Source organism: Epinephelus fuscoguttatus, linkage group LG10, assembly GCF_011397635.1.
Source record: "Epinephelus fuscoguttatus linkage group LG10, E.fuscoguttatus.final_Chr_v1".
Taxonomy (NCBI): domain Eukaryota; kingdom Metazoa; phylum Chordata; class Actinopteri; order Perciformes; family Serranidae; genus Epinephelus; species Epinephelus fuscoguttatus.
Genome location: NC_064761.1, coordinates 14,383,109 through 14,400,012, shown reverse-complemented (window position 1 = coordinate 14,400,012; position 16,904 = coordinate 14,383,109). Strand labels below are relative to the sequence as shown.

Genomic DNA, 16,904 nt, shown 5'->3' with positions numbered 1-16,904 from the left:
CTATTGAGTAGATCTAGAAAAGAATCATGAGCTACTGTACATGCTGTAATCCTATAAAAATCCTCTTTTATTATTAATAGGTCCACTGAACTTTGACGTATACCAGAAGGAGAACTGTTCATATTTTAAGTGCAAGATTGGGCGAGATTTCAAAATCAGGGACTGAATAGAGATGATAAAGTAACACGCTTCCTTCCTTTAACAATTACAACGCTGGTGACCTTGATTTAGACACCCAGCCTTGATGGTTACAGTGTGGCAGCTGATAGTAGAAGATTGAAGGTCCACCATCGCGCTGGCTTTATGAGCATCAGGGTGGCCTTGTGTTTTGAGAGAGCATTGATATAACTGGAAATTGTGCATAAAAGCCTCAGTGTCAGCAAGCATCTACTGTGTGTAGCCTCTGTATCCTTGGGCACCAGGCGAATATCTGGCAGCTATTTGCATTTTAAAACAGTTGATAACACACTAAGCACCAAGGTTGTTTTTAGTATATTTTAGCATAAAATCTAACTACTCCTTTGAGGGGTAATTTTATATTTTGACGATTATCCAGCTTTGTAAAAGTTACATTTTAACGTAAGTGGTGTGAAAATATTAAAGGACTTCTCCACTGATATAACTGCCATCTGTTGCCTTACAAGGTGGTTTTGTAAGGTTTGGTACTTGCTTCTTCGTGGAGGGCGGAAGCTGTAAATATCCTGGATTCACAACAGTTCCAATGCATTTCACTGACGACCCTCAGCCAGGACAGAGTCTCTTTGCCAATACTGTTCCCGCTGCGTCGCTTTAGAGCTTTGAGGAGGCAAGAGTGTTGTGAAGAACTGCGTATGTAACTATAAAGTTGTGAAGAAAAATACAGATCAGCAGAAGAGGTGTGAATAATGCTGCGGGAAGAGTTTGAGAAGTTTCTTAAAGGTCTTTGATACATGTTGACACATTTTCTTGCTGTGATTCTGGGTAGCCATCCGTGTCCTTTGCATCTGTTGTGAATCCAAACCTAACTACAGAAGAGGCAAGTTAACTTTCAACACACCTTATGAGCCTAAAGGGAGTAAGCGTGATACCCCATTTAATCCCACCGGTCACAATAGTGACCGTAAAAAAAAGTTTCATTTCTAAGGCTATAAAAATGTTACTGAATGATCTATCAATGCATTTCCAGCAGATATTGAAATAATAAAGGGTCTCAATGAAATATGTGCAGTGTTGCATGTTTACTGTACATTGTCACATGACCAGAGCTGTTTACTTCCTGTTTGCGCCAAGAGAAGAGGATGGCAGCAAGGAAGCTCACACAGAAAAGGTTAGTAAAGTATGTTAACATAAATATAGGACATAGATTTTTGGTATACATCATGTTTAAGGTGTCTAGTATTGATATATGCATTTGCAATTACTCAACTTTGTTTAATGTGGTCACAGAACTCACAAAGATGTCACCGGCAACAATAGTGACCGGTGGGATAACCCATTGTATCTACATGCTAATACACGTAGGCTAACTGTTCTACCTTACTTTCTGCTGCTACCTAACTTCCTACCTAATTTTACACACAGAAACACACACAGAAACACACACACACACACACACAGGAAGACTAGCTAGCTAGCTAATTCTGCTGCTACCTAACTTCCTACCTACTGCAACTTTCCATACACACACACATACACACACACACATGAAGACTAGCTAGCTAACTAATTCTACCTAACTTTCCACACACGCATGCACACACACACACACGCAATTACAGGTAGGCACACACACCACACACACACACACACACACACACACACACACACACACACACACACACACACACACACACACACACACACACACACACACACACACACACACACACAAGTGGTTGCATACAGTTACAAACAAACAGTACTTTGGAGTCTAGGGAAAAAAAGCTGAAAAAAACCATCAAAATGTCCTAAATGTTCCAGGAAAAGATGTTATTTTTTAGTCATTCAAGGCATTGCTTTGCTCTTTGTTCTACAACCTATTTTATTTTGTTGTTCAGTCAGTCAGTGTAGGCCTATACTTGAAAGCATGTTCAGCAGCTACCTCTATCCTAAATGTTTACCTTCATGTTCAGTGTGCTCAATGTATACTGCACTAAAAATGAACGTTTTCAAATGAATGTTGCACTAAAGTAAGTTGCACTAAAGTTACAATGTTGAAATACATTGATGATTGTTGTTGTTTTTTGTCTTAACCTCAATATTCATAATGGTGCTCCCAGTATTTATATTGCTAGCCGATAGTATAGGGCTTATATGTAAAACATTCACACTACAATGAGAGAGCATTTAGAGGCAATGCTGGAACTTTTAAAAGTGATAATAACTAGCCTTTATATATAAGGATGTTATACACTCACGCGCACACACGCACATACGCACACACACACACACAAACACACACACACACACACACACACACACACACACACACACACACACACAAACAAACACACACACACACAGAAACACACACACAAACACACTGCACAGGTCAAATAGACCTATATTTAGTCTGTCCAATGGTTGATATCACACAGTATCCCACCGGTCACAATTGTGACCAATCATAAAACACACTTTTTCACACACTTTTCCATGAACATTTCTAAAAATTATGATTGATTGTTTCAAAGGGATACTAAAGACACATGATTTGGATATTTTTGTGTCTGGGAAAAATTTGGGATTAAATGGGTTAAAATAAAGATTTCCATTTGAGTGTTCCTTTCACCACACCGAGCAGCATGCATGAATAAATAAAAGGCGCTTCTCTCTGCCCAATGAACAAACCTGTATTTCGAAGGTGTATGATGTGTGGGCCCGCAGCTTGCTGATCTCCACCCTTGTTTCCTTCAACCCTTGCTTGCCTGGAACAAACACCACGCTGTCGTCGCATGGCTGACACGCCCGACGCTCGCTGCTGTGGCACCGGCGGCACAAGACATTATATGACAGGTCGTCACGGTGCCCGGTGTCACGAGGTGGGTGCCACTCCAGCTGCACCGATGTCTGGTTGACAACTGAGACCACGTTGCGAGGAGCAGAAGGGACACCTAGAGGGAGATGATTGGAGGTTAAAGGCTTGACACTGAAAGCACATGTTTCCTGTGTCTGCTCGAGGGTCTGTCAATTTAAAGCAAATCACTACTTCACACCTGGATGCAATCAAACCTCATTATGGTAAGCACTTGAGAAAATAATTTGGTTTTCCATTAAGCAGTGCCTACTAATGGATTATATATGGCTACTTTTTTATTATCGCAGGATATCTGGCATTTTATAGCTAAGAAAGCTGTCGGATGTGCAGAATAAACTGTGTGTGTGTGCAATAAACTGTCTGGAAATGTTTCAGCTGATGTAATATTACAGTTACTAGCAGGCCAAGATGTCTCACACTGTCAGTAACATAAATGTGTGATGGGATGGCGCCATATCAGATTTACTGGTTTGTTTGTACAGAAGCTAGAGTATAGAGTAAAATACAACCATAGAACAGTTTGTGTCCTGTGGCTCAGATATAGGAATACAGGGTGTATTAACTGGGGCTGCCAAAGGAGGAAAAAACATTAACTTAAGAAGTCTACCAGTACTAACTTCAGAAACAGCTGAGGTACAACTTTACACCTCTATGTCTTTACATTCCACAGGGAAATATGTAGCAAAAGGCAGTATAGTTACTAGCAATTATTTATGATTATACTGCTTTCTAAGAATTGACATTAGAGCAAACACAGTTAATCAATCAGTTGGTCAACAGAAAATGAATGGTTAACAATTCTGTCGATGAGTAATCTTTTGAGGGAGATTAATTATATGCACATCACGCAAGTGCAAGACTTTCAACCTGAACCAGACACACACATTTGTAAAAATTTAATTTTTTCATTAATACAACAGGTGTGCTTTTTCTCCTTATTGGATTTGACCTACATAACTGATTTTTTAAGGGTGACTGAGACCCAGTTTCTCTCCATGTGTTTAAGATTTCTTGTGTTTTGCCTCTAGTTTAAGAAAATAAATGTTTGCACGCAGGTAATGTAGACTAAAACAAAGGATGATGCCATGATGTGGTATGATGCTTTATAAATTTAGATATATGTTTGATATTTTGTAATAAAGTTTCTGTATAACCTTTCCCCATGCATTTCTCATAACTGCTTATCCTGGTAGGGGTCACGAGGGGCTGGAGCCTATTCCAGCTGTCATCGGGCGAGAGGCGGGGTACACAGTGGACAGGTAACCAGACTATCACAGGGCTGACACATACAGTAGAGACAGACAACCATTCACACTCATATTCACACCGGACAATTTAGAGTCACCAATTAACCTGCATGTCTTGGGACTGTGGGAGGAAGCCAGAGTACCCGGAGAAGACCCACGGGGATACGTACAAACTCTGCACAGAAGGGCTCCCCTAACAAGGTTCGAACCCCCCACCCTGGGTTTGACAATGCTAACCACAGCACCACTATGCCTCCTTTTTTAAACATTTTTTTAAATGTATCTTATTAAATTGTTTGTCAGTTTTTTTTTACCACCTGAGTGGTTTAGATAGTTAACCACATCTGCCATCATTGAGCTTCTCAGCCTACTGGTGTGCACTATCTATAAATATGGACATGGTTTCAACTTCACACACATTCTGACCTGACAAAGATCCAAGTAGAATTTGTCCATTCAAGTTTTGTGGCATTGATTAAGTGTGCAGCTGTTACCTTTTTCCTCCAAGTGATTAATCTTTCATATTTTAATTCCAAATTTAAAATGCCAAAATTCAGAGGCTCTGGCATATCAACTGTGAATATCTGCTGGTTTTCTTTGTCCTCTATGATAGATAACTTAATATCTTTGGGTTATGAATGATTTTTTTGGACAAAATGAGTGTCTGAATGTTTCAACTTGGGCTTTGGGAAATTGTGATCCATATTTTTCACATTTCTCTGACATTTTATGCACCAAACATTGATCAATAATGAAAATACTAATTAGTTGCAGTCTTAGTTTACATGCAAAACATAAGGTCAATCTGATGAAGCTGAATACTTCTTACACCCATGGGGTCTGAAAGAACATTCTGTCCCATCCTATTTTGGGTATTTGAGGAACTTCTGCTTCACCCTGTTTGCCAGGATTATATTTTTGCATTAGAGTTCAGAGAGTGGTACACACTCCTGGCTACAGAAAAAGTTTAGAACCAAATCTTAGCTTAGAGTGCTCTAAGCTAAGATTTGCCTTTTTGCAGACTGACCAGTGAATATGAGGATGATTACTTTACTTTTACTTTACAGATATCAACTCAGGGGTTGTCAGTTTTCAGAGTTTAAACATTGTTTTTTTTTTGCCTCCATGCATAGTTTCCAAGTGCAGTTTCCAACCAGTATTGCTTGTACAGATGTAGGTAATTCAGTCAACCCTGTCTCTAACAGTCAGGGGGTGACCTAACAGCTCACCGCCTGCCAGAGAATCTTTTTGTCTGTCACTCTTCGCTCACTCACTCAGTTTCTCTCTCTTGCTGGCTCCCCTCTTTTCTGTCAGCTCATCTCTTTGATCATGGGGAGAAACTCTGGCTTTTAGGGTGTTAGAGTGAGTCTTAGACGAACACCCAGAGTTTTCACAAGGTTAAACCTAGCGGGTTCACTTTTCCTTGACTGTTCACACACATCACAAACCAACTACACACACAAAAGCCTACACCCACGCGACATGTTGGAGCAAAAAAATGGATATTCAACCTTGGCATATGTTAAATTGTGAGAAACGTCTGAGATGGCCCTGAAAGCATATGTGTGTATCACACCCACGCTGCAAGTGCTAACAACCAGTGACAGGTTGGAAATCAAAGTAGCATCATCTTATAAACATTTCTACTCAAAGAGAGGATCTGTCAGAAACTGTGCATTCATCATTATACACACACACAATGACTGAAGTAGATATTCACTAAAACTTACTTTGGATCCACAGATGGATTATTGAATATTCCTACCAAGTACAGGGCCAGAGGCCAAGTGTCAAGGACCCCACTGGCCATCACCTTCAAAATGTCTCAAATTAACACACATTGACCTGGAAGATACTTAAAATTACCACAAGAGTCACAAAAAAGACCACAAAGAGAGGCAAAGGAACACAAAATAACTACCAAAACCGGCACAACAACCATATAAAGACACAAAGCAACTACAAAGAGACAAAAATGACTACAAGGTGGCACAAAATTACCTCAAACAGACACCAAGTGATTTTAGAGAGACACAAAACGCCTATAAAAAGACACAAAATAACCACAAAGACGCCCTAAATGCCTACAATGTGACACAAAATGGCAGAACAGAGACTCAAAATTACCTGAACCAAACACCAAATGATTTTAAAGAGACACAAAACGCCTATAAAAAGACACAAAACAACCACAAGGAGACACAAAATGACCAAAAAAGACCCACAATTACCTCAGAAAGACAACAAATGATTATAAAGTGACACAAAATGACTATAAAAAGACACATAAATAACCACAAAGACGCCCTTAATGCCTACAATGTGACACAAAATGGCAGAACAAAGACTCAAAATTACCTGAACCAGACACCAAATGATTTTAGAGAGACACAAAACGCCTATAAAAAGACACAAAACAACCACAAGGAGACACAAAATGACCAAAAAAAGACCCACAATTACCTCAAAAAGACAACAAATGATTATAAAGTGACACAAAATGACTATAAAAAGACACATAAATAACCACAAAGACACACAAAATGCCTACAAGGTGACACAAAATGACCGAAAAAAGATCCCAAAGTACTTGAAATGGACACCAAATGATTTTAGAGAGACACAAAACGCCTATAAAAAGACACAAAACAACCACAAGGAGACACAAAATGACCAAAAAAGACCCACAATTACCTCAGAAAGACAACAAATGATTATAAAGTGACACAAATGAGACTCAAATGACATAAAAGGAACAAATTACCTCAAAGAGACAGAGAAAGATCAAAAGAGATGGAAAGGAACTGCAAAGAGACACAGAATATTTACAAAAATAGGCTTAACAACCACAGTGACACACAACATCACTAAAAAGAGACACAAAACAGCCAGAAGACATGAAATAACAAGTGACACAAAATTACCAAAAAAGAGAGTTACCTCAAGAAGGCACAAACATACCTCAAGAAGACCTACATTTACCTCAGAGAGACATAAACTGATTTTAAAGAGACACAAAATGACTGCAAAAAGGCAGAAACTAACCACAAGAAACAAAATCACATAAAAATGCGTAACGACTACAAAGACATGCAAAACATCTGTAGGAGAGGTTGTGGGGCCTTTTGCATATCTGTGCCCAGGGGCCCACTGTCTCATAATCTGCACATGTTTAGATCTGGATATCATAAATACAAAATCTTTTATACTGTCAGACACCCACAGAGATCACAGCACATAAACATTATGACACAAAAATGAAAGAAAAGGGGTAATAATCACATTCTAAATTGACCACTTTTACTGCCGCGACAATAAAAACTGCTCCACTTCAAAGAGTTATCTGTGCTGTACACTTCCTCACTGTGTTATAAGTGGCTTTTGGCTTTTGTAGAATCAATCTGACCTGTACACAAAAACAAACAAAAAAAAAGCTCCACACACATACACCCACACCTTCTCCGTACCTATCAAGCCCATGAGGCATGTTGAGGGAATGATTTTCTGTCAGGCACCTATCTGCACACTGCATGCTCACTCTTCCATTTCACTGATGTGATTTTATATCTGATTGAGTTTATACCAAATAAAAATAAGCCGAAGCTCCTCCATATATTGAAGTTCTATCACACTGATTTTCAGAGTTTTCACTCTTCTTTTTTTATTGCTGTTATGTTTGAAATAACAAACAAACTTGTGACTCAATTTGTTTTTGCCCTTGAATTGAAAGTACCAAGGTAATTCACAGAGCTGTGTAGGCTGAGTAGGTTGACACCTGACACCTTTTCACTGGGAAAGTAGATTTTTTTTCTTCTGTCAGCATCAATTTGAGAGTGTGCTGTTGCTGTTTGAGGTGAGGCTTTTCATGTCTTTTCTCTGTTGTCAGAATAGGTTAACCCCATAAATTGTTCCATAAATGCTGTGGCAAAAATCATTTTCATTTCTTCAAATCATTTCAACAGATGATCAGTGGCGACACGGTTTGATTGCAATACAAGTAAAGGAATAAAAACAATCACACATATTACAGCATGTAGTCCCAGCCATATGAGTTTTTAGTGTGAGGCATGAAATGAGCTGGATTACATCTGTGGGTGTCAAATCACTTTATTTATTGCCTCTATGGATGTTTTCATGGATCATGATGTCACTAGTTTACAACAACATTGATTATGCCTCTCAGGCTACTTTCACACCAACCCTTTGGTGCATTTGACCTTTTGGTTCGATTTATATAGACCGGAGAGGAAGCTATCCATCGAACTGTAGGGCAAACAGAACAACTGAACAAATACGGCCTGAAAAGTTGGTTCTTGCTTCCAAGTGTGGTTTGTTTGTTTGTTTGATGGTAATCCAAGAATAAACGGTAACACTTTACTTGAAGGTATCTACATAAGGGTGACATGACACTGTCATAACTATGACATGACACTGTCATGAACTTGTCATAAACATTATGTACTTGTCATAAAGGTTTATGACTGCTGTCATTAAGTGTCATTTGTTTTTTGCAATGACAGGTTGACATTGTTTGGGTTGTCTTGATTATGTCAACTTGACATTAATTAAAGTGACATTACCAGAAGTTGTCTTTGTCATGACAAGTTGACATTAAATTTGTTTGGGATGTCCTTATGACAACTTGACATTAACATGAAGACATCTTCTGGTAATATCAACCTGGTTAATGTCAAGTTGTCATTACAAGGACATCCCAAACGAATTTAATGTCAACTTGTCATGACAAAGACAACTTCTGTTAATGTCACTTTGATTAATGTTAAGTTGTCATAATCAAGACAACCCAAACAATGTCAACTTGTCGGAACAAAAACCGAATGACACTTAATGACAGCAGTCATTAATGTTTATGACATGTACAAAATGCTTATGACAGGTTCATGACTGTGTCATGTCATAGTTATGACAGTGTCATGTCACCCTTATGTAGATACTCTCATGTAAAGTGTTCCGAATAAACTCTATCTGCTGATTGGTCACTATCAAGAAAGGGATCTATACCACATAGGCTATACTTCTGGTAACCATGGTAACACATTTGTATGTCAGTAGGTGAATCCAGGGATCAACCCCGATACATCAGGAAGTGAAAAAGTTAAAGCTAATCCATGTATTTTAGCAGTTTCTTGTCAAAAGGTGAGTGAATCATGGATGCCAACAACTATTCCCCCTTACTATGTTGGTACAACATATCTCTTTTTCATCCTGCCTCTACCCATCTGAGGTCCAGCTGGGGTCTTGACTTTTAACATGAAGAATCAATTATTTCTTCCTAAGCTCTTTTTGACCATCATATAGCATAAAAAACACATAAGAAGCAATACAGTGCTGCCTGACTTGCTGTCAGTCACCAGAATTTAATTTCCCTGAGGGCCCATATAGTGCAGGAGAACAACTAAAGATGTTTCAATACCATCTTTTCCTTCCTAATTCTGATTACAGTAGTTGCCAGTGGCTGCACAGGGCAGCTTGCTGTGTAGGCTACTGTTTTAAAGTGATGAAAAATTGATTTCCAGGAAAACTGCCGTCAAATCCGTGCGTGAAACTACCTTAAAGCTTAACAAAAAATTGGATCTGTACTTAGACTTTTGTACTTGCTGATACCCAATCCAGCATTATAGGCGGTATCAAAGGCATTTCGGAAACTAGTATTGGTGGCAGAACAACTTTAACAGCAACAACATATGACTTCATGTTAACATCTGTTGGTTCATTTGTAATTAGGGCTGCAATGATTAGTCAACTAATCAATGACGAATCGACTATTAAAATAATCAGTGACTATTTTAGTAGTCGACTAATTGATTTGACTATAAAAGTACCCCAAAATACTCTAATTGCAGCTTCTTACGTTTAAATATTGGCAGCTTTACACACTCTCCCATGACGGTGAACTAAAACCCTTTGGCGTGAGCAGGAAACAAGACATTAGATGACATAATTTGGGGGTTTGGGAGACACAGACCGACATTTTTCAACATTTTAACACATTTTTCGATAAAATGATTTGTTGACTAATTGAAGAAATAATTGACAGATTAGTCGACAGTGAAAATAATCATTAGTTGCAGCCCTATTTGTAATCATCCATTACTAACACAAAACAAGCTAGAAGTAAAAGGCACAATGTACCATTGTTTAACCTTGGTCTTCACCAACTGAACCAAACTACAGGTGTGGTAAAACATCCAAACTGTTTGCAACTGAATGAGTTTGTATAAAATTAGTCAACACTGGAAGCTCAACCCTGACAAAAACACAAACTACAAGGAAGAGATGAAAACCAGCTCTAAAGATGAGAACAGGGTTAAAAGTAGGGCTTCACCAACATTCACTGTCATGATTCCTGCAATCACACTGCAAGAAAACTGTTTTATTTTCACAGTTTTGGGGTTATCTTCATATATTCTTCTGACAGAATGTTGCAAATTCATTCATGAATGTACGACAGTAAAATAATGATCAGCCCATGAATGAACTAGAGCTTTTTTAGCCTCGGAAAAAGCATGAAGTTATATCCAGGTCACAAGGACGTGCGCAAATGTACACACAGACACAGACATACACACTCTCACATACACACAGTTTCACAATTTGAGACTAGCTACAGAGACAGTCCAAAAATGATTCATGTCTCAACCTACTTACACCATCTCTCTGTGGAACGGAGAGGCAGCGTTTTCCAAACTCTGCGCCTCGCCTTGCATAGCAATATAGCCTCTTCGACATGCTAAACACATATTCACTTCAATGGAAAGCCTGAGGAGTGTGGCAGTGTTATTACTTACTGCTCCCCAAATCCCCAAACAAGGACAGGAACAGTGCGGCACACTTGCTCTGAATGAGGTGCATGAAATTAATGTTGGGATGATAAATCAAAGGAAATATTGGCCTTTAATTCAATGGTGAGATAGTGGACTGTCAGTGATGTCAACCACTATGTGTGTGTGTGTGTGTGTGTGTGTGTGTGTGTGTGAGAGAGACAGAGAGAGACTGACTTACTGGTACACACGTCCTCTGGTTTGTCCATGTCTCCACGGTAATAGCCGTTGCGACAACCGCAGAGGGTGGCGGCCTCGATGGTGGAGCGACTGTTGAGCGGACACTGCTGACATAATCCTGCCCCCTGGAACGACTTAAAGGTGCCCTGAGGGCAAGCTAAAGGAAAGGAAAGAGAGAGAGGGGGGAGAAACACATAAAAAACCAAGACACAACTCAGCCTCCTGAACATGAATGAAACACGACCAATAAGCTATGTCTGTGTGCCGTTTGTTTGTCTTGATTGCGAGACATTTGGCAAACTTTGTTTTAGAAAGACGCCACACCAGTGGAGTTATTACTGGTAGTATGAGGTTGACAAAGCACAGAGGGGGATTTTCTGGGGATAGAAGCACATTATTTTGTTCAGACAAGACACACAAAAACATTTTGTGTACTTCCACACATGCTGATTATCTTTGGTGTAGATTATGGTTTCATTTCTCTGGTTCCTTTATCTGGGTCACAGTTGTTTCTGTCCATAAATATTAACTGAATTATTCTTTATGATACAAAACACAAATAGGAATTCTTAAATACGATGTCCCGCTTTATCCAACTTTTATTCGTCAAGGCACGGCTCGTACTGAGCAGGCTTGTTATTTGGCTTTTATATACATGTGTGGACTTTAATTATTTGCACTGCCGTCCTCTTGGGATAACACAAGCCCAGTATTGGAGTTTAGAGTCAGTGTGCCACTTCTGTAATGAAATTAAGGCAATGCCTGTCTCACATCCCTGTTTCAATTTGTTAAAAGAACAGTGTGTAAGGTTTAGGGAAATTTAGGTGTCTAGTGGTGATGATAGCAGATTACAACCAGCTGAAACTTATCCCACTTAGAATTCCATCTGTGTTCATTGTTCAGGAGGTTTTAAGCTTTAAGGTTTAAGGTTTAAGAGTCGAGTTATCTGCAGATGTCTCTTCTTCTCCAAAGCAAACAGCCCAGGTGAATAAAAACCAGTAAAAACACTGAATAAAGAAATCTCACGTTACAAATCAGTGTTTCTTCCACGCTGTTTGGCACGTCGCAGATGGGCTGCTCACCCAGCACCTGCTAATGTGTGCTCACCTTCTTTCTCTGATAACTAAATGTATGCTAATCTGATTTCTGATCCAGATGTTCAGAAGGTTTTTACTGTGAGCTGAATTATCCGCTGAGGTTTCCTACTCTCCAAACAAACAAACCTGGTGATTTAAAACAGTGAAATAAGCCCTGTTTGACACTGTTTAGCATGTTGAAGACAGGGCTGTTGCATGCTCACCTGTTTTCTCCAATAACTTATGATAAAGATGTTAAGAAGGTTTTTCCAGGAGCCGAATTATCTGCAGAGGTCTTCTCCTCTCCAGTAAACAAATTGAAATGCAGAATAAAGCACTTCCACATTAAAAAAAAAACGGTGTTTTCCAATGCTGCTTGTCATGAGGGTCTGCTAACCACAGTGGCCAATACCAAAACACAAATGACTTCATCAAGAGCGAATGTAGCAAATGTAAAAACATGGCGGTGCAAAATGGTGATCTCAGTGGACAAGGACCATCCCTATGTAGATATAAATGGCTTATTCTCAGGTAGAAAACACAACAATTCTTATGTTATATTCATACTTATTACATTACTAGTCCATACCCATTGGTAGCTTTGTCACCTTCTATCTATGTCAATGCCTATGTGCAGTTTCACATAGATTGACCACATCAGTGAGTAGAAAAACATGGGACAGGCAGAATGACTGACTGACAGAATGACACACTGACAGTTTCCGTGATTATGTACAGCATACCATACCATGACTTAGTCATACCAAAAATTAGAAGAAAAAAACAACAACATTCAGCCACAGGGGGAGCCACAGCGATCGGTCGCATTTTAGCCATTTTTAAGCATTTTTCTGTTGTTATAGCGCCACCCAGTTGCCAAATAGAGTTAAATTTCTCCAGTCACCTTGAGGCGTCCTGTTCTACATATCTACCAAGTTTAGTAAAAATGGATATGGCGGTTAGGCCTAGATAAGAAATTAGCTCTCTAGCGCCCCCATTTTGTTTGATGGGGTCAATAATGGAGGGGTCCCCTGAGATTATGTGTGGTCATATGCCTACAAAGTTGCGTGGTGATCAGTGAAACCCTTGAGATGTTATACACCTTTATGGGATGAGCCACGCCCTCCACAATATTCATTGCCTTATAGAAGCTCAGTTTTAGTAAGTTTTCCAACTTTTGCCAAGAGGGAACTTTAGATATTGGTCCCTAGATTATGTTCACTGAGTTTCATGCAGATGGGTCAAACTTCCTAGGAAGAGATCGATTTTAAGTGTTTTTCAAAAAAGTCAAAATGGCTGAAAATCTATACAACTGGAAGTTATGGGTTCTTGAGGCAAATTTGTTCCTCATGAGGAGCGGCATCTCTGTGCAAAGTTTCATGTCTCTACAACATACAGGGCATGAGATATCCCCATTCAAAGTTTGGTTCCTATAGCGCCCCCCTTTGGCCAATTGATGTAATATTGCTTCATTCGCATCCTCCCATGACCCTCTACCACTGTGCCAAATTTCACATGGATTGACCAAGTCAGTGAGGAGAAAAACGTGGAACAGACACACACACAGACAGAGTTTTTGTCATTATATAGTAAAATAATCCATTCCTGCCAATATTTACTCCTTAAATCTGACACACTGGACCTTTAAATGTGAGTGCCACAGCAAGTCTTGTATGTGCCCCTCTACAGCCTTAAATTTGTGAAGGAACAGCAACCATTTTTAAAACAATTACACATCCCTGAGTCTTTTCCTTCCCTGGACCATGTGCATTTACACATGCACCAGTCTGTTACAAGCAAATCTATTAGCTGTGCAAACTCATAGGCTTTTAAACACTGGTCAGTTATAAATATGTGTTGTGCATTGTTTCCCAGGAAATCTTCGGGAAACATTAATGCAATTTCACCAAAAACAAACAGTAAAGTAACTAATAGTGCTCACTTAGAACCATTCCTACATTTTCTCAGTACTGCCCATTCACACCAATCCAGTGTCTGTATTTTTATCTAAAGACACTGAGTTTCTGTGATGCCACAGATGTATGCATCAGCCCCCTTTTTTCCAGCTGGTCTGCTGAAAGTAGTGTTGCATTTTTAATTTTTGGCATTAATTTTTCAAAAGCAGTAAAGCTAGACCTTTGCCTGAACATAATGTCATACACTAAAATCATGGCTGCTACTACTTTTGTCAATATATTTTACAGGCTCTTTGACCAAAATCAGCACAGTGTGTTAGTAATAGCTGCTGATGCATAACAGTCATGTCTCTGCTGCCTCAAAGATGTTTTTGAAACACAAACAGGGCTGCCTAACTGTGTGTTTACTGGGAACATTAGTTTAACCTTTATTTTACTAGAAGAGTCTCTTGAGATCAGACCATCTCCTTTTCAAGGAAGTCTTTGCCAAAATAGTAGCACAGTGTACACATAATAAACAAAGCACAGCATCAGTGAAATCTGTAAAAGCTCTCAGAGAAGCTGCTATAATTTTCTACTCTCTCAAGTAAAACCCAAGGACAGCTCAACAACACTGTATCTAATCAGGTGCGGGAAGAGTTCATGCTCATGTTTCAGGCTGGAGTGCTTAATATTAGGAGCCTTGTTTAAAGCATTTTGATAGTGGCTCATGTTTCCCATTAAACATTTGAAAGCAGGTTAGCAACTGAACTCTTCAAAGCTCCAATTTGTGCAGGAACACCGCTACCACAGCTGCACTACTACGGCTGAATGTGTGACTGACAGAGTACTAAAAAAAAAAAAAAAAAGAAATTAAGATTCACTAAACAAATTAAATGTAACATCATGACACTGTGAGACATCTGAAGTTAAATATATTGCATGTTGCGTCAGAGTACTTTGTATCCCAGAAGGACACCTGCTTTTAATTCACACATGGGATTTCATAAGTGCCTTTTGGGTGAGGGCAAACGCATTCTAAATTATGACTACAAGTAAAATAAAAAACGCCAAACAGGGAAACAGAGAGGTGTGAAATGAGAAATTAGACTGAAACGAAAGCTCTGCCAAAAGGCTGAAGGAAAACCAAATGAGGGTTTTAAATGTTACTTTTTTTCCAGTTTTGATTAATCTTTAGCACTTTGTTTTCCCTTCCTCCGCTGTAATGAATGTTCACTTTATCTCAGAGATGCTTCAGATGCTTGTAAGACCAAAATGCAAATGTTACACAGATTTATGGTGGAAGACGGAGGAGGACCGCACGAGCAGGCTTTTACAGAGTCTGTACAAACTGCAAGTCCAAATGATAACATGAATTAAGTGAAAGAAGTAAATGAGACAAAGTGCCAGCGAGTTAAGAGCCTCAGAGTGTCACTTAATCAAATGTTCAAGGGTTTAAAGGTCAGGCAGGTTTTGTTTAAGAGTGAAAAAACAAAGCAAAAATGGAGACAAACAAGAGAAAAGACAAAGTAATTTAGAAGTAGAGAATAAGGGGAACAATGAAACTGCTGGGGGTTTTTCCTCCCCTCTCAATATCACTATTTCTGCAGCACTGTTCTATGGTGTTCACTCTCCTGAAATGTTATACTGTTATTTCTTGGTTTTGCTGATGCTTTTGTTCTAAGGTGATTTACAATGCTGTTCTTTGGCCCCATGTTTTACTGCATATTACATCGTACATGAACCCCAGAGCTTGAAAAATATACTCTGATCTCAGATATGAAGTACACTTCATATCATACAGCAGGACTTGATCAAGCTTGTATTAAATGTGAATGCCTGTATACATCGCTGGCCCCAAATGATAGCATGGTATAACTGTTTCGCCACTTCACAATGATGTAAGATCAGTGAACTACACATTTTGCTCTGAGTGTCCTCTCCTCATGGTGTGCTGTGAAGTAGGTTGTAAGTCCTGGTTTCTAGAGGAGACCAATTTTATTTTTGCTAGTGCCACTTAGAAACTGGGGGTGGCCTAAAGAGCAATTACACAAGAATGTATTTCTTTGACTGCAAAGATCAGGCAGTTAGAACAGTATGCAAACCACCAAATGAGTGCTGAGGTGTATGGCTGAGATCTATCGTGAGTTTCATCTCGTTGTTCAGCTGTTTAGGCTCCCTCTCCCTACTTTCATAGCATCATTTTTGGGGCACAGCAGGTAGTAACTCTAAAATTCAACTGTACACTACCTGCTCAGCACCAAATGGCAGACAGTGACAGCGGCAAACTGGTGAACTTAATGAGACATTTAGCAGCTTAAGAGTCTGATAATTCATTTAGGAGTTGGTAGAAACCAAAAACAGAGCTACAGAGTGACTGTTGATCTCACATTCACCAAATGGACAGAAACAAGACTCAAATGAATGATAAAACTGCTCCTTAAAAGCAACAGTTTGCTAACGTATTACCCTCACAACTTTATGTGGTGAAAATATGTCAGTGTTTGCCCCCTGAGTGCGGTTCTTTTCGGCAGGTGTGAACACAGCAATTGTGCTCGGGTGTGCACCAAAACAACCAGATCGAGACCTTCTTGATGAGGTAGTCTCTGTGTGGTTACAAACAAACTCTGGTGCGGTTTGTTTGTGCT

General features: G+C 39.3%; 1 protein-coding gene across 1 annotated transcript in view; it reads right to left on the bottom strand.

Annotated features, from left to right (window-relative positions):
• LOC125895803 (ephrin type-B receptor 1-like) overlaps positions 1-16,904 on the bottom strand; it is a 125,998-nt gene that overhangs the window by 53,349 nt on the left and 55,745 nt on the right. Inside the window, exons 6-7 of the mRNA XM_049587926.1 lie at positions 11,287-11,442; positions 2,830-3,092 (exon numbers count right to left, since the gene is read on the bottom strand). Coding sequence (XP_049443883.1) covers positions 2,830-3,092; positions 11,287-11,442 — 419 coding nt within the window. The remainder of the gene's footprint in view (positions 1-2,829; positions 3,093-11,286; positions 11,443-16,904) is intronic.